This window comes from Biomphalaria glabrata, chromosome 6 (genome assembly GCF_947242115.1).
Source record: "Biomphalaria glabrata chromosome 6, xgBioGlab47.1, whole genome shotgun sequence".
Taxonomy (NCBI): domain Eukaryota; kingdom Metazoa; phylum Mollusca; class Gastropoda; family Planorbidae; genus Biomphalaria; species Biomphalaria glabrata.
Window position 1 is genome coordinate 39,248,020 of NC_074716.1, and position 27,097 is coordinate 39,275,116.

General features: G+C 32.7%; 1 protein-coding gene across 8 annotated transcripts in view; it reads left to right on the forward strand.

Moving 5' to 3' along the window:
- The window catches only part of LOC106056458 (intermembrane lipid transfer protein VPS13D-like), a 75,351-nt gene that overhangs the window by 13,651 nt on the left and 34,603 nt on the right, over positions 1-27,097 (forward strand). For 7 of the 8 annotated variants that reach the window (XM_056031567.1, XM_056031569.1, XM_056031570.1 and 4 more), the window contains exons 15-52: positions 98-264; positions 979-1,073; positions 1,162-1,274; positions 1,376-1,452; positions 1,865-2,060; positions 2,770-2,938; positions 3,240-3,371; positions 3,992-4,082; positions 4,286-4,431; positions 4,699-4,802; positions 4,929-5,094; positions 5,244-5,428; positions 5,982-6,173; positions 6,617-6,741; positions 7,551-7,692; positions 8,223-8,524; positions 10,456-10,887; positions 11,554-12,476; positions 13,201-13,317; positions 13,625-13,705; positions 14,135-14,282; positions 15,073-15,244; positions 15,867-16,122; positions 16,621-16,801; positions 17,018-17,218; positions 17,837-18,075; positions 18,606-18,798; positions 19,446-19,685; positions 20,807-21,035; positions 21,417-21,641; positions 22,704-22,828; positions 23,223-23,321; positions 23,658-23,894; positions 24,451-24,703; positions 25,093-25,286; positions 25,510-25,591; positions 25,701-25,818; positions 26,015-26,079. In XM_056031567.1, coding sequence (XP_055887542.1) covers positions 98-264; positions 979-1,073; positions 1,162-1,274; positions 1,376-1,452; positions 1,865-2,060; positions 2,770-2,938; positions 3,240-3,371; positions 3,992-4,082; positions 4,286-4,431; positions 4,699-4,802; positions 4,929-5,094; positions 5,244-5,428; positions 5,982-6,173; positions 6,617-6,741; positions 7,551-7,692; positions 8,223-8,524; positions 10,456-10,887; positions 11,554-12,476; positions 13,201-13,317; positions 13,625-13,705; positions 14,135-14,282; positions 15,073-15,244; positions 15,867-16,122; positions 16,621-16,801; positions 17,018-17,218; positions 17,837-18,075; positions 18,606-18,798; positions 19,446-19,685; positions 20,807-21,035; positions 21,417-21,641; positions 22,704-22,828; positions 23,223-23,321; positions 23,658-23,894; positions 24,451-24,703; positions 25,093-25,286; positions 25,510-25,591; positions 25,701-25,818; positions 26,015-26,079 — 7,212 coding nt within the window. The remainder of the gene's footprint in view (positions 1-97; positions 265-978; positions 1,074-1,161; positions 1,275-1,375; positions 1,453-1,864; positions 2,061-2,769; positions 2,939-3,239; positions 3,372-3,991; positions 4,083-4,285; positions 4,432-4,698; positions 4,803-4,928; positions 5,095-5,243; positions 5,429-5,981; positions 6,174-6,616; positions 6,742-7,550; positions 7,693-8,222; positions 8,525-10,455; positions 10,888-11,553; positions 12,477-13,200; positions 13,318-13,624; positions 13,706-14,134; positions 14,283-15,072; positions 15,245-15,866; positions 16,123-16,620; positions 16,802-17,017; positions 17,219-17,836; positions 18,076-18,605; positions 18,799-19,445; positions 19,686-20,806; positions 21,036-21,416; positions 21,642-22,703; positions 22,829-23,222; positions 23,322-23,657; positions 23,895-24,450; positions 24,704-25,092; positions 25,287-25,509; positions 25,592-25,700; positions 25,819-26,014; positions 26,080-27,097) is intronic. The other variant, XM_056031568.1, reaches the window with a different exon arrangement.

Below are 27,097 nucleotides of genomic sequence, written 5' to 3' on the forward strand. Positions count from 1 at the left end.
GTCAGTTATGTTTTAAGTACACTTAGAAACAGTTTTCTATCTTAGCTTTTTAACTGTTTATTGAGTATATTTGTTTTTATGACTAAACATTTCCTAGATGGCCAGACTCTGACAGAACTGCAGTGTTCCACTATAAGTATGGCCTTTGAATCCAGACCACGTACTAGTGCTATGAAGTTTTCTCTTGCTGTTGGGAGTCTTTATGTTCAAGACATGACCACCAAATTTTCAGCTTTTACTTACATCATAAGTCCCCAGGCTAAGGTAAAATGTTTTTCATTTTGCTTTTTACATATTTGAAAATGTGAATCTCACTGACACAAGCCAATTTGCAAAAGGTGTATCCCTGAACTTTTTTTACAGTATGACATCACTTTCCCCTTTATTAAGAAGGCTAAAAAGTAGCCTTGTGACATGGAGAAGAATCAGGAAAACAATAGATGCAGAACTACTATAAAAGGAAAGAGGATGATAGATTGGGGGTTTATTCCTCTGTTTGGCTTAATGAATACATTTTTGCTTGAACTGATGATATATCAGTTGAGACAATGTGATGGAACTCCTCATATCATTTTGGCATTAGAAAAGTATTATACTGAATTAACATGCTTGATTGGCTACTGTTCTAAAATGAAGATTATTTTACTTAAGTTAAAAAAAATATTTGAGGATAATTAAAGGTGATAACAAATATGACTTTATATTAATCCAAACAAGAAAAGTTTTTTTTTTACAAGAAGCATTTCTCAAAACCTTCTCAAAAAATAGGATGATCTAGAAAAATACATAAATATACCAAACTATATTAATATTAATAGTCATATTGCTCTATTCACAGAACATGTTAACAAAATTTTGAACTCTCTTTGCTACACAATTATTTTTTTCAACAAAATTTTTATTCCTTTTTTTTTAAATGTATGCCTCTCTACTTGATTTTATGTGTACATAAAACTGAAAAAACTATTTTATTTTCAGAATTTAGGTCAAGGTCCTCTATCAAAAGAAAGTCAAGGAGCAGAATTTTTCAAATTGTGCTATGAAAAAAATCCCAGTGCAGTTTTTAAATACAAGTAAGTTAGATCCAGTTTATGTCAACATTTGAGTTTTCCTGTACATTGCATTCTTTGATCAATGTGACTTGTAAACTTTCTTATACAGAGTCACCATGAAAACACAGCCACTAGACATTATATATTCACCGGAGCTTATTTACAGAATCAAAGACCTCTTTAGCTCCCCTGTCACTGGTTTGTCTCGCACTGCAAGCTCTGGTGAGTAATGTGAAAACTTAGTTTTAAAAAACAAATTTCTTTTGAAGATAGTTTTAGTTCCTTTAGTTTTATATAAATGAGATCTTTATCTGTCTTAACAGTGTCAACCTGGCAGTTTGCTAAACTAAGAAAACAAACTCAAGAAGAATTAAAGAATACTTTGGATCTTTTGATGGAGGTAAATGGGTTAACCCTAACAGCTTTGCTCAGATTATAAAGCATATATATATAAATTAAACTACAGTATTATTCAGCATTAGTGTTGTGTTTTACTTTATATGTTTTGGATGTTCCTTCAGAAATGAACCTATTGCATGCCAGCAGTGGATGTAAGTAGGCAGAGTTTGAACTATGCAGTCCGAAGCGCATACCAATCAGCCATGAATCTAATAAAATTTAAAGATAAATTTACAACTGAAAACATTATTGCAAGACAAATTGAATATAAAAGGGCTTGTTTTGTTTTTATAACTTGGAAAGTTCTTGCTTGTTCCATGTGCATATGTCTAAAGAATGCTACCTCTAAAAAATCAAAACAGTTGTGAAAAGTAGTTGCAATTGATCAAGTTTTGACCTTTTTTGTTTTCCAGGAGAGAGCCACCAAGTGGAACATACAGTTAGAAATCAGTGCCCCAAAGTTAATCATACCTGAGAATGTGTCAGACCAGAACCCACAGTTGGTGATCATAGATTTGGGCAACTTGCATGTGAACACTGTGACCTCCCCTAGAGACTTTATTGATCCCCAGGAAAACAGAGGAAAAGTGAGAGAGGAAGAGGGTGAAGGTAGGTTGCACTCATGTTGGACAGATTATGGGAAACATTATTGTTCAAATAACATTGATCTACTATACTATGGCCATTTTTACACCTTTTTTAGGGTCTTAATTAAACTTTCATGGTGGGAGTTGAAAAAAAAAAAGGTAGGGGGGGGCACATTCTCAAACTAAATTTCCTTTCTCCATAATTGGATCAATATTTTATAGTCTTGAAGTAAGTCTAAATTAAAAATGAGTTTGCGATGGGCGAAGATTTCTTATTGTTGTCATTGGGCACTAAATTTATAAAATGAAGCCAGCATTTTGAAGTTTAATGTATAATTTTGATCATTTTAAAACGTCATTAATATAAAAATAAGAAAAGAAGAAATTTACAATTCTGTATGTCAGTCGCACTTATTAAAAGACACCTTTGACCACCCCTTATTAATATTAGTTTGTGGGTTGATTAAACTTTTTTGTTAGTTTGAGTATGCTATAGTATGCATTTTCTCAAACATTTGATTGCTGGTTTTAAAACTTTATTTGAATTTTTCTTTTTCATTCTTTTCATTTAATCTTCCCTAGACTTGAAAAATAATAACATAATAATAGAAGTTACATTCTTTGTTTTTCTTGAATCAAAGTGATGCTTTGTGACTTTTTTGCTGACTTTTTACTTAATGATAAAAAAATTCTCTTTCACTTTGTTGAAGTACATTTTTACTTATTTGCAGATAAATTTGAGACACCTCTGTCTACCCCTCCCAATGAGACAGAGGAAGATGTGGAGGTGAAGATGACTATGGCATCTGGCCCATTTAGTTCAATGAAGAGTCCCAGAAGTTCTGACAATCTGGAAGAAAATTGTGCCGAGAACATGTTTCAGGACAGATTATATGAAAAGTGTGTTTCACCAATTTCAGTTACTCTTCTCACCTTGATTTATATTTTTTTTTTATGTAACATTACCAATTTTTTTTAAAAAGTCATAAACAAATAAATTACCCTATGCTATAATAGTGCTTCAGTCTGTGGAAAAGTGACATTGTGTGCAGTATATTTTAAAGAGTTGGAATCTATTCAAATAAATAATATTGCTAGATTTATTCTCACTGGGAACACATGAATGAAGTGTTTATAATATGGATTAAGTATAATTAATCAAGAAATTAAAATATTCGTTTCCATGTCTCAACGTCTCTAGATATTGCATTGGACTAACAGAGGTGCAGGTCCTGACAGGAAGACTCAAAGACAATTGGAGACTTGCTTATGTTAGGGGCACCAGTATGATGCATGTTGTGGATAGGTTTAATATATCAGTCATGCTGGAGAGGTAAGTTGTTCTTGTGAAAACAGAAAAAAATTATTGAACCTTACTAAGAAATGAAATTATATAAACCATAAGTATAAAGTGTAGGCCACTTGTGATGAATTAGATAAAGTCAACTATTATTTTTGAACTTCAGGTTTCACTTAAGTTTTAACACTAACAAATCTCTATAGCTAGTATATTATTTATCAACAAATTATACATTAAAACAGAGATACTTTTTTTTTAAAAAGAGCTTTTTATGTAAAGCCATTTAAATTTTTTCTTTTACTATTTGTATTGCATCAAAAGTTAGCAGGTATAAAAATCTATTACCAAAAATATTTCATATTAATTTTAGTATGAGAATAATATATCTTACATACCATGTGTTTGTCAAATACCTGTTTGTCTAAATACTTGTGTTTGAAGATACTATGGTATATTATTTTAATTTCATAGTGATAAAATTATTACAAGATGTCATCTAGTCTTAAGGCTTTATTAAAATTTTTTTTTTTACCAAATTGAGGATAGAAAAAAAAGTACTAGACCTTAATAATGATTCCTAAAATATTTATCTTTTGATTAAGTTCACCTAACTAAAGAGAATGATTAAATAATAAAATCTTCTTTTTTTTCAGACGTTTGATCACAACATCAGACATTCAGTGGCCCACAGCAAAGCTCTCTGGTAACTTACCTTCCCTGACTTTTCATCTGAATGAGAAAAAGGTTAGTCTGACAAATTCTGCCTGCACATCATATAAAGGACACAAATATTCATGTTTTTAAAGTGCCTTGAGACTATTTATCATGTGACACTATTAATACTTTCTATACTAGAGTCATTAGATTTAATACCTTTTTTTTTTTTGTTTTTTGTTATATGATTAATTCACCAGATATTTGACATTGTGCACTCTTATCACTTTTAGATACAAGGTCTTCAGAAATGCTTAGATAAATTTTCCGAGCCACGTCCAGCTGGCATATCTTTGTCTTCAGCCTCTCAATCTTCTGTTGCCGCAGCCATGGAACCTTTAGGATACAGTCCCTTGCAAGAGCAGTTTAGTTTTGATGAGTAAGTAACAGAACAGTTATCCAAGAAGCTTGTATAACAGTTCTACATATCTTACCCTTATTAAAACAACACTTGGGTTTGAATTGTACAGTGTCCTTCTGAAACTCAACTCTGTGAACTTGTGATTGAAATAGAGACATCATTTTATATTAAATAGCCCTCTTAAGTTATACCGTAAATTACTCAATTAAAAAACATCTCTTGGCTTTAGGCTCACAATTTAATGCGCCCTACTAATGTCTAATATTATTGTATTGATTACTTCAGTGCAAGTCCAGCACCAGCTACATTCAGGGATGCCAATGAGGACAATAAGCTGATTGTTCTACAGTTTTTAATAAATAATTTATCACTTGAGGTTCACAACCAAGGTTAGAATGTTTGATGTATTCTCTTATCTGTACTTTCAAGGTCTTCATTCAGTATTAGATAGTTATGTTTACTCAATAATTTTTTAACCCGAAAATCATTTTTCACATCTGCTTTTGCTTCCATAGATCGAGCCCTTGTGGAGCTTAGAGTAACTGGAGTGCAAGCAGATTTTCATCTGAAACCTTTAAACAAATCACTAGTCCTGACTGTTCACAGTCTTCTGTTGGTTGACGCTGTTCAGCAGTACGGACCTGACTTTGAACTTTTGATTGCCTCACATAAAAATGTCAGGTAAAAGTTTTGCACATCTTCTAAGAAAACTAATTTATTTAAATAAAAATTTCTTTTCATTGACATTAATTATTTTGTATTAATTAAATTAAATTAATTAATTAATTTTATATTTATCTATATATGTATATATCTCTATATATCTATAGGTTGGACAGTCGAAGTGGCAGCATCAAAGGGTCTGAGTTTAACTCACCAACATCTCCCCTATCACCATCCTCACCAGCATCTCCTGGCTCACCCACACAAAATTTGACCTCTACTATCTCTTTTGGCAGCTTCCAATCGTTTCAAGATGCAATCAGCAGTGCTTTTCATTCTGTTCTGTCTCAAGGTAAATGTAATGTTGTTAATATTAGAGCTTAGATGTGATGTCTTGTTTTAGCTTTATTCATTTTGACCACAAAAATCAATCGAAAATTGTAGTTCACAGTTAGAATCAATAGTACTTTATAAAACTAAGATCCACATCAACAACAGTGATTTAAATGTATTTTTACATTTAAAAATGTATTCAACATCAATTGAGACATAACTAAACAATTTAAACATTTCTTTGGACTATAAGACTATCCAGTAGAAAAGTTGATTAAATGTCTCACTTACTTTGATCAAGTTAAAATAGAAGTGTGTTGTATTTTTTAAACTAAAGTTTTGCATTTTGTTATAAAATTACATTAAGTACATTATATTTTGAGTTAATTAGGATTTCTTTTTAATTTATTAATAAAATATATTTCTTTTCTTTCCTCTCTATTGATATTTCCTGCTATTGTATGTTGAATACATCAATAAATAGCAAGTAAAAAAAAGTGTTTATTTGGTTTAAAAAATTGTTTAATCTATCAGATTTTCTTGTATTTATGAAATATTGAATTACTTCCTAGCTGTTCCTAGCGCTCAGTCCAAGAAAGCTACAGAGCCAGAACCAAGTCACCCACTGGCTTCATCAGATTCTAAAGCACTTATTATGTTGGAATATGAAGTAATCACAACATGTGCCTCATCACAAGATCCAGGGTCTCAAGACTCAGTCACTAGAGTCTTAAACTTGCAGTTCAATAGTTTGGACTTTATAGGCAAGTCAAATGACTGTATTTTTATATTTAGTATTCCAAGTTAAAAAAAAAATCATATAATAAATATAATTTTTTTGGTTAACTTGTATTAGTTCTTAGTAAATGAATCACTTTGCAGGTATTGGCATCATGGGGGGAAATAATTTAAAACCATCTGTCTCCAACCCTGTGTCAGATAAGCTCAGAACATGATTTGAGTTCTAAAATTCTTAGTCTCAGATATTCAAATGTTGGATGAAGTCTGATTCATGTCTAGTGTTTAGTTAATCTGCAATCTTCCATACTCAGTTTAGAGATTAAAATCACCTTACAATCCTTTTTGCTTGACAAGACATCATATACCTGAGTAGTACCTGTCCTGTTACTTTAATATTAGAGTATCATTCTTTGCTCATTTTGTCCGATGTGTTATTGTTTGTTTGTAAAATGTTATATTTTGACAGCAAATCAAGAAACTTTGACAGAGATCATGGCTTTTGTAAATAGAACTTTCCCAAAGTCATCATCCAATGATTTGGGTAACAAACCAACTGTCACTAAAAATATATATCCTGTGAAACAAAGCAAGGTAAGACAACTCAGTATTTCTTTCTTTCTGTTATGGCTAGTACCAAATGCAAAGGTACAGATATAAATGTTTCATTCTTGTTGAAATAAAGGAAATGGAGATTTTATCAATATGTTGTTTAAAATTGCTCAAAGCTTATTAATTTCATTTCTTAATTAGTTTATGAGTGAATATTGACTAGATCTAAACTCTACCCCAGCTGTTCTCAACCTCTGGGCCGCGACCCCCTGGGGGGTCGATTGACGATTTGCCAGGGGTTGCCTAAGACCATAAAAAAAATTAATTGTTTTTGTCCATCCTTCTACTGCTGTGTGTGCCGGTGGGGGTGGGTGTGTGTGTGTGTGTGTCACTGCAGAGTGGGTGATTGTAAAAAGGGGTCGCCGAGCTCAGAGGGTTTAGAACCGCTGCTCTACCCCATTATCTGCTAAGTTTGAGTCATTTTGTAATATACCTAGCCTGCTAAAACATCAATATTTATCTTGTTCAATGATAGATATTTCAAAATCAGTGAAATTTACATGAGAATTTTAATGGTGCCAATGTAAGCTTCCACCCTTCTGCCAATAGGTTTTACAAAGTTTTTCATTTATAAACAAGAAAACTAATTCTGAGATTATTTATTACTTTTTACAGGAATAAAATCTTTGTACAATTAATTGTCATGATCCTTACAATATTGAAAGAGGAGAATTTTCTAAAATGTACATTTTTATTTACTTACTTGTATTACAAATACTTCAAATTCTTTGAGTAGATTGTTTGAATATTATCTTTTATTCTTGGCTTCTTCATTTGTCATGCTATTTCAGAGCAAAGATATTTTACTTGTGAATGCTGATTTTAAACGTCTAAATGTAATGATGGTCAAGTTTTTATCTGATTCTGGACTAAAAATAGCCCGTAAAGTTGCTACAGCTACATTGTCCTGTGCTAAGTTGGAGGCTAAATATGGTGAATATATTGTAGAAATTTTGAGTTTTTTTTGTTTTTGTTACAATATCAAATGGAATGAACCGGGGATAGTGTGTGCAGTGCATTGATAATAAATAAAACAATAACACAGTTAATCTAGTGAATCTAAGAGTAATCATAAAAATGTAAAAAATCTTTTCTTATCCTTGTGGAAATGGATATTACAGTTGTTCATTTCACATTTCAATACATTATAAAATTTACAAATTATAAGCACATAAATATACTAAGTTTCACTAACACATTGCATGTGAAGTTTACATCAGAAAGTTAGATTTTATTCAATGCCAAATGAGCAAAAGTATTATTGTGTCAGTGCTTGTGATTGGTGTCATGTATATTCTTTGTGATAGTAAAATCCTTACTTAGTGGTTTTTTTTTTATGGAAAGGCTCTCATCATCATTCACAGACACTCCACAAAAAAAAAAACAAGAAACAGTGACTAGCTCTTTAAATGAATGTACATTTGAACAGTTTCTAAAAGAATTTTAACTTTATTGTTTTAAAGATGAGTTGTGGGAACTGAATGGGAGCTTGGGAGGCCTTCACTTGCTCGATGTGACTCCAGAAGGCACGCTGTACCGTCAAGTGGTCAGCATTGGTCAGTTTCAAGAAGTGGATGCGTCAACAGGTCTTCCAATGTCTCCTTGCTGTACAAGTTTTGCAATCTCCACGGTCTCGTCTACTTCAGAAATGTTCAGGACAGCTGCGGATGACAGAGTTTTTGCTGAACCCTTGCTGGCGGAATTGCAGGATAAGAAGAATGCCTGTACATTTGTCATTAAAACTAGGCAGTTAAAGCCACCACAGGTAGAATATTGTACTAGAAAATAGTTTTTTTTAGTTGTTACTGGTAGAATACAACACTGGAAAATTAATGAATAACTATCTTGTTTTAATCAAAGAGACATTCTTCTTCTTCTTCTAGCCAGCTTTTTGATGCTGAGCTGTGAGTTCTTTTGCAGACTGTGCCAAGGAAAAATAGTGTGCTGTTCTCTTCTGTTGTTCAGCACTGCCATACAGGGTGTTGGTTATGTTGGGCTGTAGTGGTAGTAGGGTCTGTCTAAGGTGGATTAGGAAGGGGCATTCAAAGAGAATATGGTATATGGTTTCATAAGGGTGGGCGTGTGTCTACAAAGGGGGAGTTGTGTGGAATTTATTTTGTTAAGATGGTAACTTAATTATTAGTTGAAAGATTGTATATTGCTCTTTGCGGGGTAGGAAGTTAATGCTGTCCAGTTTGTTAGGCATAGTCATTTCTTTGTACATCACTGTGTTTCCTGATGCCCATTGGTTGAGCCACTCCTCTTTGTGATTGTTGACTAACATTGACCTCAGGGTGAGGTAGTAAACAGGTCTATCTGGTTCCATAGATGATCCTGCTTTTGATAGTTTAGCTGCCTTTTCATTTCACATAATGCCAATGTGTCCAGGGATCCACTGTAGTATTATATTAATATTTAATTTTGACATCATCTGATTTATTATCACAATTGGTGTTGTCAACTCTCTTGGGCTGTTTGGGGTGCTGCTGTTAAGTGCTTGCAGAGTGGATTGGGAGTCTGTAAAGACAACAATATCTGATGGTTATTGTACTCCTTCATATAATTTGTTTTCAAAGAGACATAAGCACCAATTTAAAACTTTTTGATTTTGCTAGGATTAGTATATTTTTGTCCTTATTTGTCTTGTTTTACTATGCTCCGATTTTCCTTCAAAAATGTTCTTTTAAAAAGGATCATTTGAGTTTACACATTTTAAAATTACGTTGTCATTTAATTCTTTCAGTCTGAATTATTTGATTGAAAAATGGTGTTTTCTAGGATAAACAAAAATCAGCTAAGGGGGTAGAGTTACTAAAACTAATGTAACGTTTTAATGTTATTATATAATCTAAAATATTTGATTTTATTTTAAAGGAAAATGAAATGCATTGGCTATAAAAAGTGTAAAAAAATTTATTTATTTAAGAAAATATTTTTTAAAAGGTTTCAACTGAACATGGAAAAAAGAAATATGTAAAAGAAATTAATGAAAAATGGATTTAATGAAAAATTTAACCTTTTAATTGTACATTCAATCCATAAATATTGAAAAATTGAAAAAACTTAACACATTTTATCACTTTGAGTTTCATAAAAGATGAACAAATGTGCAAATAGTATTTTTTACATTTTCTTGGGTCCCTTAAAATATACTAAAAAATAGGAACAACTAACACAACAATGTCTTTTTTTTTAACGTGTTGTTCCTATTTCCTATTTCCTACCAAAAACAACAATCACCTTCACATTCAGACAAAAAAAAAAAAAAAAGAAATAAAAAGTTCAACATTAAAAAGAGTGAAATAAATATTATACACCAAGTTTCTCACTGACAGTAATGTCGCACTAACCAGTGCTAGCGAAGCTACTCCATAAGAGTAATGCCACACTGAAGGAGTTAAAGATAAATTGAAATTCTCTGTAACTTATTTGTCTTACAACTATAGAGAAACGAAATTATATTTCACCATTTACAGTAGTCAATTTTAGAATTTGTGGCTGGGAAAGTCAATTACACTTTCTGGTCTCCATCAGATTTGAACCAAAGACTTTGGGAATGGTAGTCTTGACTTATCAAATGTTACCCCATCCCATAAAAACTTTTTAGATGAAATGCTTACTATGTCTCAATCACTTTCTTTCATTTTAACACACAATCCTAAATAGTTTTTTTCATAAATGAAAATTATTACTCAGCAGGAACTAGATGCCAGTCTAAATGATCTCTCCAAATCTGATCAAGAGATTACAGAGGCAAAGTTTGATATGGCTGCACTGACCTATGTCCACTGTCCTAAATTTCTAGACGAGATGGTGGACTGCGTCTCTGAGTTTAAAGATTATATGACTAAAGTCTACACCACCATCAAGACTGCAGCCACTGAGGTAGCCATGGGCATTGTAGGGGTCAGAGGTGACAAGGATGCCTCATTGTCAGATGCCTCCACTGCTGGCTTCACTATTAGGAGAGATCAGTCTCTGGGGGACATAACCAACACCATCTTACTGGAGGACATGTCCTACTACCAAGGAACCTCTGCCATTGAAGCTAACAAGAGTTTCATACTTATCAATGCTAGGATGGAGTCACCAATTCTCGTCTTCCCACCTTCATCAAATAGTCCACAGGTTTGTTACCATGTTGCTTTCGTATTGGGTAGTTTCCGTGTTGTGGCTTTGTATCACATAGAGCACAAAATGTGAAAGTATTGAAATGTTATCTAGTTAAGTTTAAGGAGATGTGGTGGCTGAGTGGTAAAGCACTTGGCTTCCAAATTGGTAGTCCCTGATTTGAATTTTGGTGAAGACTGGGATTTTGAATTTTGAAATCAATAAGGCATCTCTGAGTCCACTTAGCTCTATTGTGTACTTGACATTAGTTAGGGAAAATTAAAGTGGGTGATCATTGTGCTGGCCACAGAAACAGATGACCTTTACATCATCAGCCCTATAGATTGCGAGGCCTGAAACATAACTTTTTTTTTACTAGTTAAATTTAATCTTATTAAAAAGAACCTAATGGGATATCTTGTTTAGTATCATATTTGCAGATTTACTGTTTGTTTATAGATTATATAAAGTACATATGACAGTCTCAACCAAGATTTCAACATAAAATCATACTTCAGCAGCTTAGGAATCTATCAAATCATCCAATTAAACTATTTAACACATTGAAACATTTCTTTCAATAATTATTTCTCTGCAATTTGTAAACATTTTTTAAAACTGAATTTTTATGCATATATGTTTTTGCAAGGAATTAATAATCTAAAAAACTATTTATAAATACAGGTATTATTGGCCCATCTTGGAGAAATAGTCATTGACAATTCCAATGTTGATAAAATCTCCAGCAGATCTCCCAGCCTTAATCAAGATTTGATCAACTTGTCACTGACCAACATGAATCTATACTCTGTATGTATTGAGCAGCAGCTCAGCATGGTCACTGTTGGGCTGGACAGCTCAAAGCTGTCAGAGCTGACACAGAAGTTTGGTGTGCCCATACTGTATGACACCTCTGTGGATCTCACCATTGGTAAGAAGGAGATGGACAACCCTTACATCAACCCAAACGTGTCCTCCAGGATTGAGGGCATGTTTGGACTGGCTCCTGAGTTTCCACCGGCAAGCAGCTCCAACAGTGAATCCTTTGAGCAGGACATGTTTCAGGTTTCTTCCTTGTTGGAAGTGAAAGCTCAAATTTCCAACCACATTAAGCTAAATCTATCTAAAGAGGTTTATGAGCAAATATTAAAAACTGTTGATAATTTAACTTATGATGCAGAGTCTTCCAAAACACAATCAACAAAGCACAGTAAAAGTGCCTATACTACATTAAATTTAGCTGATGTCATTGAGCAAGACAAAATGGCATATAAATTAAGTGATGATCTGCCTGGTGCTAAGTCAAAAAGTATGCCAAATGTAATTAATTCATCAGACTCAGGCCAAAATGATAGCTTCTTGGCCAAACATTTTGATTTCAAAGTGCCTTTGTTTGAAGTGGAACTCAGGGGAGATTTTGGTGAAGGAGAGAGAGGGATAGTAGACCTGAAGCTCTATGACTTTGCTGTTCAGTATGAGAAGAATGACAAGGCATGCACAAGAATAAACCTTCACCTGAAAGCTCTTCAGATGGATGACCTTTTGGAGCCTCCTGACTCTAAACACAGACAGATCATTGTGTCACGTCCATCAAAGTCCAAGGATATGTAAGTTGAGCTTCAAATTCTTTATTTTCATTCACATTTTAAGTAATTTTATATCAATAAAAAGTTTTTATTTACAAGGATTATGACAGATAATAAATAACAATAATAATGGCAGTGTATTTAATTCTGAATATTAGGATGAGTGCAGTGTTTCACATGACTATGCAAACCCAGTTGCGGCCTGCATATTTTTCCGCATATTACCATTAATTAAGGTACACATCTGTGTCATTTAAGTGAGTTGGTCTAAGCAAGCAGGTGCTTTGATAAAGAGTTTATCTCTCTTAAAGCTTGTGCTACAAAGATTCATAAGAATTAGTTGCAAATAAAGGTCACTTACTCTGTAACTTAAAAAAAACTCTAGTGTAGGCATTGAGTTCTATAAATCACTTTTTCAACATTCTCTTTTCTTCCCAAGAAAAACATTTTTACAAAATTTCATCTTGAGTCATACAGCACAACTATTGCATATGATGTGATGTTTGGCTGATTGGCACAATCCTCTTAGCTATCAATCAATGGAGCTTAAGTTTTGAACCTAACTCGAACTGAGTTGTGTTTGCTACGCATCTAAAGACAGCAAGGAAACCTTCTGCAAGGTACTCCCTCCCCCCACAGGTCCACAAAAGAGATTGGATCATAGCACAGTGGACATGTCAAAACAAGAAAGATGCAAAAATATTTTTTTAAAAAATTGTAAAAAAAAAATATTTTCTTTTTCCAGTCTTGAAAAACTGCACAGTCAACCTAAAGCCCTGATGTCAAAGTCTTGTCCTGACAGTACCATTGTAGCACCCATACCTGTGATGCCTCCTTCACTACCATCCAGCTTTGTAGACAGGTACCAGTATAGTTAGTAGTGTCAGCCCTTTTTTTTTCATTTGTCCAATTAGAGCAGGAAAAATTTTGATAGGTTTATTTCTCTAAATTACAAAGCAACTTTTGCTTACGAAAAAAAAATTTAGAAAAAAGTGGTAGAAAAACTTGTTTTCCTTAACTACATTTATTTTTACATAAGTAGATTTGAAAGTTAATAAGTTATTAATAATAATATTAATTTCTAGGTATATTCATTGAGATATTTAGTTTTTAATAACAAAATATAATTGTCTCTGGTTTACCAACACAATGTTTTAAACTGAAAACAGAACCAGCTGTCATCAACGTCACCAGCAGCAGCACTCTCACAAAGGAGGTGTCTCTTCTCAGAGAAAAAAGTCCCCAGACAGGTAGGCTGACAAATCTTGTTTACTGTGATCCAATAAATCTTTTTGAATATTTGATTTCAGCTTTAGTTTTTCTTTGATACTAAAATCCTTCTGGAAATGTGATGGTTTTGTACATGTTTCAAGTAAGTGCATTCACCAGTTTCTGTGGACCAAGACTCAGGAGAGTTTTTTGTAGTTGGTGCAACAATCTTCTGCTACCTTTAGATTAAAATGTCAACATTTTGAATTGAATTCAGCCTCACCAGTGTGTCAATCCATATTAGTATTAGAACCGAAGACTTAAGCCCAGAAGCCAAGCAATTTTATTTCATAGCTTAATGTATATCCTACTGTGTTATTAAATGCACTCTAAATATAATTTTTTGATGTTATGAAACTTAAAAGTATTTGCTTTAAAGACAAACCAAATTTCATTTTTTTTTGTTTCAGCCCTGGAGAGTGTCCATACACACCTCCACCTAGCCCTGTAGCTAGGGAACACAAAATCAACCAACAGAGAAGAGCTGATGAACTAGTCCACATTGATGTGACATTGGTGGATAAGAAACAGCCAGAGTTTGTGGAGAAATATAACAAGGTACTAGAGAGCAATAGGATTTTCTGGAATCATTCTACACTTAATCTGTTTTTTATACCTGTTATGTACATCTTATATTTTAATATGACAATACAAAATCTGAAAACACCATTTTACATTATAGTTATTAATTGATTCAGAGTTTTCATTATGTAGCAAACCAAGGTTAATGAGTCCCTTCTGCCCAAAGCTTTCTGGTTTAGGGGCCAGATACTTGCCTTTGTTCATTCTCCTATCATTGCAAATATTTTTTTTTGGACCAAATATTTGATTTTAATATGAAGGCCAAGAATAGGACTAGTTGTCAGAAGCTATTTGATATGCATAAATAATAATGCTTGAGGAGTCAACCCTGAGAAAAGGTCAGAAGACAGTGAGTGAACCTTCAGGGGCTTGTAGCTCTGAGTGCTACACTTGCAGACGCTGAGACTTTGCTGATCCCAAATTTGTATTGCTTACTTACCATTCCTTTAGACCCTTGGGTGTGGGGAGGTGCTGTGCAAGAAACAAGAATCAGACAATGCCTAGGCTGTCATCTCATCCCCAACCTTAAGCTTCACAATTTGTGAAAAAAAAAAAAGATGAAAAAGAACATGACAGAATAGAATACTGAAAAGTACCTAAAATGGATAAATCAAAGCTACACTCAGTAACTTGAAGTAGACATATATGGACATAAGCTTGTTTTATTTTGGTTAGGCAAGGAAGAGTTGAGACAAAGCCCTACATTCAGGGGAGACTACTAACAGAAAGTTTTCTTTCTTACACACCCCTTTTGCTCTTGTTCTAGACCAACAGGTTCATCAATATTGACTTTGCATGCCTGGACGCCACCATTAACCTTCAGACATGGGTAGTTCTGTTAGATTTCATTGGAATGGGAGCCAAAGTACATGACATCAGTGTCACAGAGCAACCAGCCAAAGCATCCACTCAGCAAAAAGAAAATGCTAAATTTGAAGGTAAGTTGTAGATAAAATAAATGTTGATGATTGTAATTTGCTTAACTCTTTCTCTCCAAAATTATATTCCTCATTTTGATAGTATTATTTTTTGCTCATTTGTATTTCACTATCCTGTTATGATTTAACTTCAATTACTTTTTTTGCTTGTTATCAGAAAATGTTATATTTGGTATCACATTGTAGGAGAAAGCATTTTTTTTTTACACAACTCAAAGTAGTTTATAAATCCAAAAATCTATTTAGATTAATGGGGGTCAAATCAACGTTGGCATCGTCAATTATGAGAGAAAGAATTAAGTTATTGTATAGAAGGACAATAATTTACAAACAGATATAAAAGATTATTATTATTATTATTAAATGATATTGTAAAACAGTAATTAACATAATGAAATATAAAAAAAACAACATTATTTAATTTTTTACAAAATAATATTTAAATATTTGCTCAAAATACATGTTGATATAATTTTTTTACATTAATAATTAAATAATATGTTAAATGATAGTTACTATTCAGAAAGATCTTAATCTTCTTCTGAATTTGATAACTAACATCAGATAAAAAAACAACAACTAGTAAGGATATATATGATTTGTTGCAATCTATCAATCCCAGCTGCCAAAGAAAATATAAACTCAGAAATCAACTTTCAAGTAGAGAGCTTCACATTAATCTTCAATAAACCAGAGTACGAGCTAGCCCAGACCACAGCTGCTGACCTCAAGACACATATAGAAATCAGAGATGATAACCTTTCTTTAAATGGTCAACTGGGCAGTCTTTCACTACTTGACCAATCACCTCATGGCCAGCTATACAGGCAAAGATTTGTGTCTACCGGCAGACAGGTGGTGGAATTTCATTTTTTTAAGTAAGTTTTCTTGATTCTATTTGGAAGTACAGGAGATTTTTTAAAAAAATTAATTTTGAGTTTATTTCATCAGAAAACAATCCAAAACAAAATCTTTTTCTGTGTAACAAATGTTTTAATAAAAAAAAAATCCTGAATAATTGAGTAATTGATATTACAAAAAAATGTAAGATGCTATTAAAGCTATTATATTTAATGCATGTTGTTTCAAAGAAAAAGTTTACAATGTATACTAAATATAAACATTTAAGCATATTGACACAAGACACTTAGGTGGAAGGTTTTTGTCTTCTGGCAAACTTGAACAGAAATTAAAACTCCTTCTACATGGTCAGCCATGAGCGCAATCACATTTCCTAAGAATACAAAGATGGCTGGTATCATTGCTATCAAAAGGGTTTCTAGTTTGCCTTTAGTCATAAGTTTCATTTTATAACTTTACTTTCTAAAAGCATTTTACATACCTTTGCTATTTTTTTTTTTTCTTACAAAAACTAGATATGGCCTTCCAGATCCATTAATGCAAAGGACATTTGACATGAGCTTAAAGTTAAGGATGTCTTCTGTTCGTTACATCCATACCAACCGTTTCCAGTCAGAGCTTATAGCTTTTGCTCAAAATTTTCTACAGTTACAAGATCTTCTTGGAAGACAGAGGGCAGCTTCAGTTGGGAAAAAGGTTAGTGGTGCAACCATGCCTGCCATCTTGATTCATCACAACTCTCTTCTTTTTCTAGTCATACAACACTTTTGGTATTGGCCACACATCACCTTCACAGTTTTGACGCCCAAATGAATGATTTAATAGGTTAAAAGGATATGAAATAGGAATTTAATAATACCTATTTAGAACAACTAAATATTTGCTTTGTGTAATGAGAAATTGTTTCTTCAGATCAGTGAAATAGCCACCAGAGGATCCAGGATTTTACTGGACATTGAAGCTGTCTCACCCATACTTTTGATTCCACATAGTTCTATGACCAACTGTGTTCTTGTGGCAGATTTAGGCAACTTGAAATTGAAGAATCAGTTCCTTGTTGATGGAAAATCTGGCACATTGAGAGCTAAGTCAGAGGCCAGTTTACATTCTCAGGTAAAATTAAATGTATAAAAAAAAATAAAATTCATTTTTTTGGCAACTTTTTTTTTAGAAAGGAAACGAAAAAGAAGCCTGCAGACCTTTCTATATACAATCAGTATTAAAATGAAACCTCATTGGAATCAATTTATAAAATGAACCTTTCTATAAGAATCAATTACCTTGGACAGCAAGAAATCATGACTTCTATTTTTGTGTTCTAATATTGATGAAAAGTCAGAAGCCTGAAAGCCTTGAAAAATATTTATGTTTTTCATTAACTCTTTCCTAACTATGGAAAAGAAGTGTAGATTTTGAGGAGTTCCAGATGGAATGTTTAGATTGTTAATAATCCTACTTCATCATTGAGAAAAACAACAAAGTTTTGTAAATAGTTTAGTTGTTTAAAAGTTTTCCTTAAAATGAACTATTTTAAAGTAAAATGAAAAGTATAATGGTATATAGTAATTAAGCATTTACAATATTACATCTCCACCACACTTCTATAGTAAAACAAAAATTAAGGAAGCATCTAAAAAAGGGCTCATAAAACAAAATGTTTGGGATTTGTGTAACATAAATAATGCTTTTTTATTACTAGTGCTGTTACTCAGTAATTATTCTGTTCCACAGGGTTCTGACCATTACTCAAGTGGTAATGCCTCTGCCTTTCAGAAAGGTATTGTTCACAGAAGTATGGCAGGAAGTACCCTGAATGAATCCTTGTCACCTGCCAGCAGGTCTGTGGATCCCATGACCCAGAGCATATATGGTAGTTTTGACAGTGACTATCGCCTTGAGGGGCTTGAGATGTTTTCTACTGCAGGTCGGCCTGGCAGTAAGCATGTCAGTGAATCTACTTTTGGTCTCAAGTAAGTTGACATTGATTTTTGTCTTGCTCATTTACAATTAAAACACTTTCCGTTCTTCTGGAATAACTTAAAATAGTTTACCATTACATTTTTTCTGCTACAAATGACAATTAATGTATGTCATTTTTATCATGCTTTTTGTGAATTTTTTACAATGCTTATATCAACTTACTCTGTCTGTCTGTCTATCTATCTGTCTATCTATCTGTCTATCTATCTGTCTATCTGGTAAAAAGCTGAAACTCTTGACAATTACCAATGTACCTAATAAAACATGAATCAATTATTAATGAATTAGTCAATTAATTATAGGTAATTAAATATTTGTTTTGATATCAAGGGAAATAACTTATACATTATTGAGAAATATAGTTGCATGTATGGAATTCTTTCCATTAGATAAGTTTTTTTTTTTTTTTTTAAACAAAATAATATTTTTTTTTATATTTTGCTTGTTTAGTATTGATACCACTTAGACAGATATTCTATTATCTTAAAATTAAAACACTTTTGATCCCTTGAATCCACAGCCAAACAGACAAAGGTTTTACTTCTGAACAAGGTGACAACAATGAAGAAGATCACAGATGTCTTCTGGATGTTATCTCTGTGATTCTGTCTGACATGGATCTCTTTACAGCCAAACGTATATGGAAATCTGATTACAAGCATGGAGATCTGTCAACAGATATGGAGTTTTCTACTTTTGTGGTGGAAAGAGAGGTTTCTATATTTTTCTTTCTTTCAATTTTGTAGTTCATGTAAAAAAATTAAATAAATTAAAAAAAAAGTACAAAATAAAAAGCTTTATGGTTTTATTTTTAGCATCTTTCAATCTGATAATGAAAACCCTGTTATATTTAGTTTCTAAATACATTGGAAGTCTTAAATGAACTGTGACATGGCTTTAGTTTTTATGAGAACCATGAAATGACTGATAGTGAAATTTATGAATAAATATATAATACACCATCAGTAGTCATTCAGTATACATCTTTATTTTGTTATCTGATTTATCTGTAAAATCTCATGTAAATTTGAAACTGGCAACTATTAGCACAAAGTAACAGATAATTTAGTCCAGGACTATTAAAGTTTAATTATTTTTATAAAGTTAAGCTTATCAGGACTGTTGACACAGTAAGGTCCTGCTTCTACTAGTATTATGAAACCTAAATCTTCCATAATTAAATAGAAATTTAAAAAAAAAGCAGACGAATCTAAATATGATAATGATGAATAAGTAAAAAATAATATTTTGTAACAACTTCAATATCATTATATTGCTCTTAGACTGGCAACATAAAAATAGTAATTCACTATATACAAACTTCAGACTTTGTAACACCACGTCATTGTATTGTCCCTAGCCTGGAAAGCTGCTTAAAGAAAAGTGTCTTTTGGAACTGCACATTGAAAGGAACCTTGAAGGGGACGTAAGCCACACAGCACCAGACTTCAATGTTAATGGCAAACTCTCCTCTGTGTACTGTCATTTAGATGGAAGCCAGTATGAACTGGTTCGGGGCATTTTGAATCATAACCTTGGAGAAAAGCTGGAAGAGTTCCAACGTCCACTTATGTCTAGTCTTCAGAACCCAAGCATTCAGGTGACAACAAAATATATTTGCTAATTTATAGTTCCTATTCCTACTTTTGAATGAGAATATCATTTGGTGGACAGGAAAGTGACAAACAGCCATTACTTTCTGGGATAAATGTGACCTATCCATTAGCTTAGAGGCTGGGTGGTATCAGGGAGACCTAAAATCATGTTTGCCCACTCAATATATTCATATTAACATCTGCCCATATTTAATCATTACTTTAAAATATTTAGCATTCTGGCTCTTTCATAGTATATCAGATGGTCTTTAGTTAGATGTTAGGTTAGACCTTCTTGTGGTATTGCTTTGATTCTTTTAACGTTTTTTTCTTCCTTTCTTCTTCAGTCTTTTCACAGATATAATTAGTGTTTTGTATTCAACATCTTTATTAAAATGGTCAAGTATATTGTTGCTTTGACATCTTTTGTCTCAAACTTGGTATATCCCTTAAAGAATATATCTAAGCTTACGTTTGAAGCTAAGAAAAGATTCTTTCTTTTTTTTTGTTTGGCCGTTGTTAAAACAATTCAACACTGTTATGATGCTTCATCATCATCAAACTCCATTTGAGTAAGGGCTTGTGAGGTTGAAATCCTCTCTCGCAAAAGCCCTGGACAGAAACCCTGCTGTTATGTGTAGTGCATGTATGTCACCATACAGTTCAAGAACTTGTGGTCAAGTGATCAATGAAATGAGGGGATGCCTGAGTATCTTAGGGAATTGATTCCGACAAATATTCTGCAAAGATTCATGCAATTCTTTGAGTCACCTCTGTTGATTGTTCCCCATGTTTTTCGAAATTATATGTTTATTCTTTAAAGGGTTTAGAACTCCCTTCACATGAGGATCAGATGGATTACTTGCTTCAATACTTTCAAATTTAATTCTTTTGCAGTTCTATATTTTTACTTAATCATTTTATCTATATTTGTTTTGTAACTAGCTCAAACATGTTCAGTACATGTGTATGTTTGGCTTTATGTTTGTAACAGATCATTTAGAAGGCAAAATGTTTTTTTGACTGTGATATATAAATGTTATACAAGCTCACTGAACTTACCTAGCAAAATGTTTAGATCGAAGCCTTTTCATATGTTGTTATTCATATTTTAATTTTATTTCAGACAATTTTAACTGGCAAACCTTGGAAAGGGATAAACTTGGTAATAGATCTAAGAAATGTAACTGTTGAGCTTCTGCACTCACACCCTGTCTCTCCTGATGTACCAGAGAAGTCTCTTGCTCTGCTGGACTTTATTCATTCCCAGCTATCCTACTGTAGCTTTTCCAATCAATTGAAGGAAGTAGACCTTGTTTCCGATGAAATTAAAGTCTATGATACACGATTTAAAGGTTGGTGTTTTACATACATATATTTTATTTATATTGTTTAATTTATGATTTTAATTATACTTGTCATATTGGCCATCTTATTTTCAATTATTGTGTAATTGTTATTGTTATAAATGCTATAGATTTAAAGCAAAATAATTTAATTTTGTAAATATACATTTTAGTAATTAACTTTTCTTTCTTTCATAGGGTTAGTAAGTAAGCTAAACTTATAATTTCATTGCTGCTTCTGAAACTCAAATTATCAAAATAACATTTGTTAGTGAAATTGATATTGTTGGCATCTATTTTTTACTTAAACTAATATTTTATTAATGTTCTGGATAAACTTTAAACAAATTTAATCTTGGTTTGTTTCCTTTGCACATGACAACCTTCTAGCTGAACCAGTCAATGCTAGACCCAATGTTTTCACCAGCATTCTGCAGCCATCCCCTGGTTCCACAGAGAACAAAAACTTTCAGATGAAAATGCACTTGAGATCAAGTCCTGATAGCAGTCACTTCACCATCATATTGAACAGTGTCCGCCTCATGTGTGTGTTTGATTGGCTCCTGGCTATGAAAGAGTATTTGTCAAAAGAACCACCAGATCCATTCTCTAAAGGTATTCATGTCCTAAGTCTTTAAATATACTCACTTTGAAATTAATTGAAAGCATCTCATGAATCTAAAATTTAGGACTTCCTAAACGCAGGTTTCTAATTGTAAGCCATGTGAGGCTTTTTTTTTTTTTTTTTACATTACCTCTATTCAAGTCACTCCTTCATGGAGGAACCTGGTTGTCAAATATGCTCTAACGATTTTCCTAGAAATTTAACAGTTGTTGTATATCAGTGAGAAAAGAATTTCTAGCTCATTGGCCACAAGTTAAGGGGAAAACTCTAGTTTAAGCTTAATAATTTATCAAAGTAAAAAAAATAAATAAATGTTAATTTGGCTAGAGGCTATATTTAGATCTAGATCAAACATTGAAGGATTCTCACATTCAGGAATTTCTGATTGTAAAGCATTATTGATTCAATTAATGTTCAGGAAAATTTTGCGCATCATCTTCTAAGTCTAGTTTTAATGGCCTAGATGTATATCATTGGAAGTATTCAATAAAAAAAAACAACAGTTGTTTATTAAATTTTAAGTTGCCTTACGTTTATTGATAGATTACTTCAGCTTTGCTTATATTTTTTACATAAATCTAATAGAGATTACATCATGATTCTAGATCTAGAAGAAGATCTTTATAAGTAGATCTATATCAAGAATACATGTTAATTTTACATGTAATAAACGTACCAGCAAATAATTAGTCAAATTGATTAAATCATACGATCAAGAAGCTGTCTTTGTTTTGTTTCATACATTTTGGATGCTCTGTTTTGTAGAAAATGATCATGTCCTAGCCCAAACCTCTTTCAGTGTGCTGGTTTCTAATACAACCAGGCAGCCATCAACCCAGGTGTAAGGGCTCTTAAGAAGAGCAAAGGAAGTTGGACACATGACATATTCATTTTAAGTCACTAAATGGGTCATCTGCTTTAAGGTCCTCTGGTCTTCAAGGAAACTCTCATCCAAGGCTTCAATGAATGTTTAGCTACTTAGATGTTTACCTTATGTTTGTCATATCCAAGTAATAAATAGGATTCATTGACATTTTCTGTTTGTTTTCAAGTTGTTCAGCCCATACAAAGTCCTGTCACACCTACTGAGCCCATATTTGTCAAGTCTGTTAAAAATCAGAGCCCTCTGACTGTGTCCAGAGGCATTGCTACAAAAAGGGGTCCCATGGTTGAAGAGGTAAATTTTATCATTTAAAGTAAATTTTATAGCACCATTGACTTGATTTTTTGTTAAGGATCAATACATAATTTAATACACTTAAAATTTAGCCATCACAAATGAAATATAGCTATGTATTTATTGGTATTGAATTTCTTCACATCTATGTATTGTTTGTTTATGTTTAATGCTATGTGAATCTATCTAAGAATTATATACCAAACAGCATCAGTCTCTGCTGTTCCTTTGGAAGTGCTGTGTAGGCAAAAACCTTCAGACCCTAGATAATCCCCACACTCATTGCATTAGACATTAGACTCATTTTTCTCTCCCCCACTTTGGCAACATATTTGTATTCACACTACTTGTTAATCTAAGCTATTCAATAAACCAATGATTTTTTTTTGTTCAGGTGAAGGTTTCATTTGGACTTGTGTTAAACTTCTTTGATACCCAGTTTGTTGTTGTGGAAGATTCCACATCCATGGATACTAACGCTGTTATATTCAAGGTAACTTAAGTGAAGGGGTGAAATTATTTTCATGTTGCTTTCACTTCTTGATGCAGTTCTGAATTGGTGATAGGTAAAAATGCTGCTATGCTAGATATGTGGCAGTAACTTGCAAATATTGGTCAATAAAAAAGATGCTGTCACAGGCAGTGAGGGTGTAAGCAAGGAATCAAGAAATGTGTTAATTAATAAGTGCGTTTAAAATACATTTTGATTCCTTTCTCACTATTTTCAGTTCTTTTTTTTTTTCAGTAACCTTGGAGAGTTTTTGCCTCTCTAGTGTTTTCAAAATTAAATATCACTTTTTTAAAGCCCTAACCAACTTGATACTTCCAGAATACAGCTGTGATAACCTACAAGCCACAGGCTCAAGACAAGATTCTCTCTTGTTCCTTACAAAGCTTGGAGCTTTTCTCTTGTTGTCTGAAAGATGAAGAAGACACCGCTCTCTCAATCATTGATCCGACTTCCATCACCATTGACCTGAATGCCAACCCACTCCCCCAGCCGGATCCTAATGCTACGGGACTACTGGTCTTGAAAGATACTCAGAGAAGACAAATGGTGCTGGAAGTAAGCAGAAGTTATTTAACTTTATGTAGTTTAATAAGTTTGATGTTTGTATTCATTTTCTGGCATAAAGAGAAACAAATGTGCTGAGAAAAGGAATTCTCTTCTAAAGTGTTCAACAATGACCAAGTAATTTATTTAGTTTGAACACAATTCTAGGAGCAAATCCTTTAACTCATTACCGCCATCTGGTCTTGCCATAAAAGGTATATAACACTTATAAGAGTTTAGATTTCTGCAGATATAAAAAGTAGATTTTTCAGTACTGAATCCGATCACTGCTACCTACAATGCAAAAATTCAATTTCACATTCATCCATTTTTTGTATGTAACTGAATACTAGTTTAGTTGGTAATTGAAAACATTAAGAAAATATAATATCTTTTGTTTGTTTAGATATAAAGAAAATGTTTTCACATTTATGATTTATTTGAAAGAAAATAAACATATTAATTTTAGATTTTTGAAAGCAATGCAAAAACAATTTTTTGTTTTTCTTATTGAAAAATGTTGTTTTAATTACTTGATACATACAAAATAATACTTTCTATTATGCAGATGGTTTTGAAGACTCTTAACATCAGAGTATCTTACCACGACATAGTCATGTTTCTTGCCATCATCAACTCCCTGCCACAGCAGGCACTGCAGGCCCAGCAGGCCTCTGCCAGTTCAGCATCATCAGAGTCCACAGATAAGCCAAGCCCTGCACCAGCCACATCAGAGAAGGTTGCTTCTTTTGAGGACAATATCACCAAGAGCATGATGGGTGGGAGTCCTCCTCCTCATAATGCTATCAATGACAATATAGGTCAGTCAATAGGTTGACAAACATGTTAGAAATACTTGTGATTTTCAGCATTAGAAGATGAGGCAGGGGAACTAAACAAACAAATAAAGTTCAGGGGCCATCAGGTATAAGGTTAAAATGTATTGTATTTACTTTCCTCAATAAATTAAGATCATTCAGTAAACTAGGTGGACTTAAGGATGTCCTAAAAAATCTCAGTTTTCACTTGGGTTTATATTCAAGAGTTTAACAGCTACTGTTTAAGGGCTTTATAATCAAGTCAAATTTTAGTGGGAAAATATTTGATTGTTTTCTTTTGTTTCTCATAGCAATGGTAAGAATTTAAACATGGTTTGTTTTTAAAAGTAATGTTGAAGACAAAGAAAGTTCTACTTTTTTTTTCACTGAAGATGAAGAAGTCTTACAACTTCTTGAACTGGGGTATGCTGAGCCTGATGTTCGTAAAGCCCTTGCAAAGACCAGTTGGAATGTAGACAAAGCAGCTCTATGGTTAACAGAAAAGGGCAGCTATCTCCAAGGAAATAAAGCAGAAAGTCCAGTGCCCTCTGTTGGATCTGGTCAATTTCAAGTGACATCAATACTGGTATGTTCAAAAGATGATTGGGCTAAATGTCAAAATTTTGCTCATTACTTTTTTGTGCTAGGATATAAAGTCAGCTTTGTCTTTGTTAACTTGTTTATCTATCCATGTGCCACCATGACTACAAATAAAACAAAGATATATAATAATTTTATGTTTTTTTTTATAGATTGTTTCATTTCTTTGTGGACTTGCTGATTTTGTATTATTTTATTTTTGGTCTCAGTTAACAGCAGATTGTATCTCTCTTCAACTTATTGATGATTGTGGTGATGTTGACATACCTCTAGTTGAACTTTACTGTAACGGTCAGTCCAGGTTTTACTTCATTATCTTTATGTTGACTGTTTAACTATAAGTCCTTTGTATACAATACAGTTAAGCTTACAATTTTTTAAAAATCCATTTCACCAACAGAGCTGAATGTAAAACAAGAGGTAGAGCCAAACATTGAAGGGAAATCTTCATTCAAATTGATGGGAGAGTATTACAATAGAAAGCTTTCGGGCTGGGAACCCTGTCTTGAGCCTTGGAAGTGAGTGCACTTCTAGACCTTTAAGAATTAATGTTTTTCTAAATGGAAATGATCATTTCAAATCATTAAAATATAATATGTACTTATTAAAAGTTTACTTATTAAAAGCTAATATTATGTATTTTATTTTGCATTACACCAAAACGAACATTTTTAATGTTAAGTATCTTAAGTATTCATATTGTATATCTTAAAGGTCCTTGATTGAGTGGAAGCAATATGATAAATCTGCTGAGAAAAAATTGGCCATACAAATTGCAGGTAAGTTATTATTTAGTATTGATTTGATTTAAAGATATTTGTAAATGTCAAAGTTACGTATGCCATGCAAAACCTTGGGTAAGGAGAGTATTACAACGATGTTCAGTGAACTCGTAATTGCAACAACTATGTTTAAGGGCAGAGTTGTTTTGCTAAATTCACTTGACTGCTTAGCTGATGGGCTCAAGTTGGAATATTTGTAGAGATTAGGAGTTTCATTAATATTATAGGACATCACTGAGTCTGTCCAGCTCTAAATATACCAGAATGAAGTACAATTTTAGTTTGTTGTCCATTGTGTTGGTTATTATTACGTCTATTATGAGACTCTAAATCATACACCAAACAGATCCATCAATAGTAGATTATGAGAACTTTAATCTTTGTTCACCAAATAATATGTCAATAATAACCTCGTTTACATAACTCTACAGTCCATACTCCACATCCTACTCTTCCTCTTTCAACATGCATTGGCACCATTCCACATTCAAACTATGCTGCGCATGTACACCCCCATCCCCCTTTGTCTACAAGTTTGATGTATATCGAACGTCCGTTAGTCAGTTTACAAAAATAATGTTAACAATTTGAAATTCTAACTCCTCCATATCATGTACTAAGAAACACAAGAATCATATCCAATACATAATAATTATTCTCATTAACATCTACATTTGCCTTTTAAGTCTGTATTAACCAACTAAAATCATTCGTGTCACTGTCGAATATTTAAAATAACAAATTTGTCTTAATCTCATTGTTTCTTATATCAACATTACCCTGCACATGACTAACTCAACACGCTCACAATACTAAAGATTTAAAAAAAAATGCCTATTTACTTAACACCAATACTGGATTTACCTATAGGTATCATAAAATAAAGTATAAAACTCCCATGAATTTTGGGCCCCAAAAAATTGTCCAAATAATCAATTTTTTTTATGAGAAATTTAATCTTGGTTCAACAAATAATTGTATGTCAATATTAACCTCATTTACATGACTCCATTTT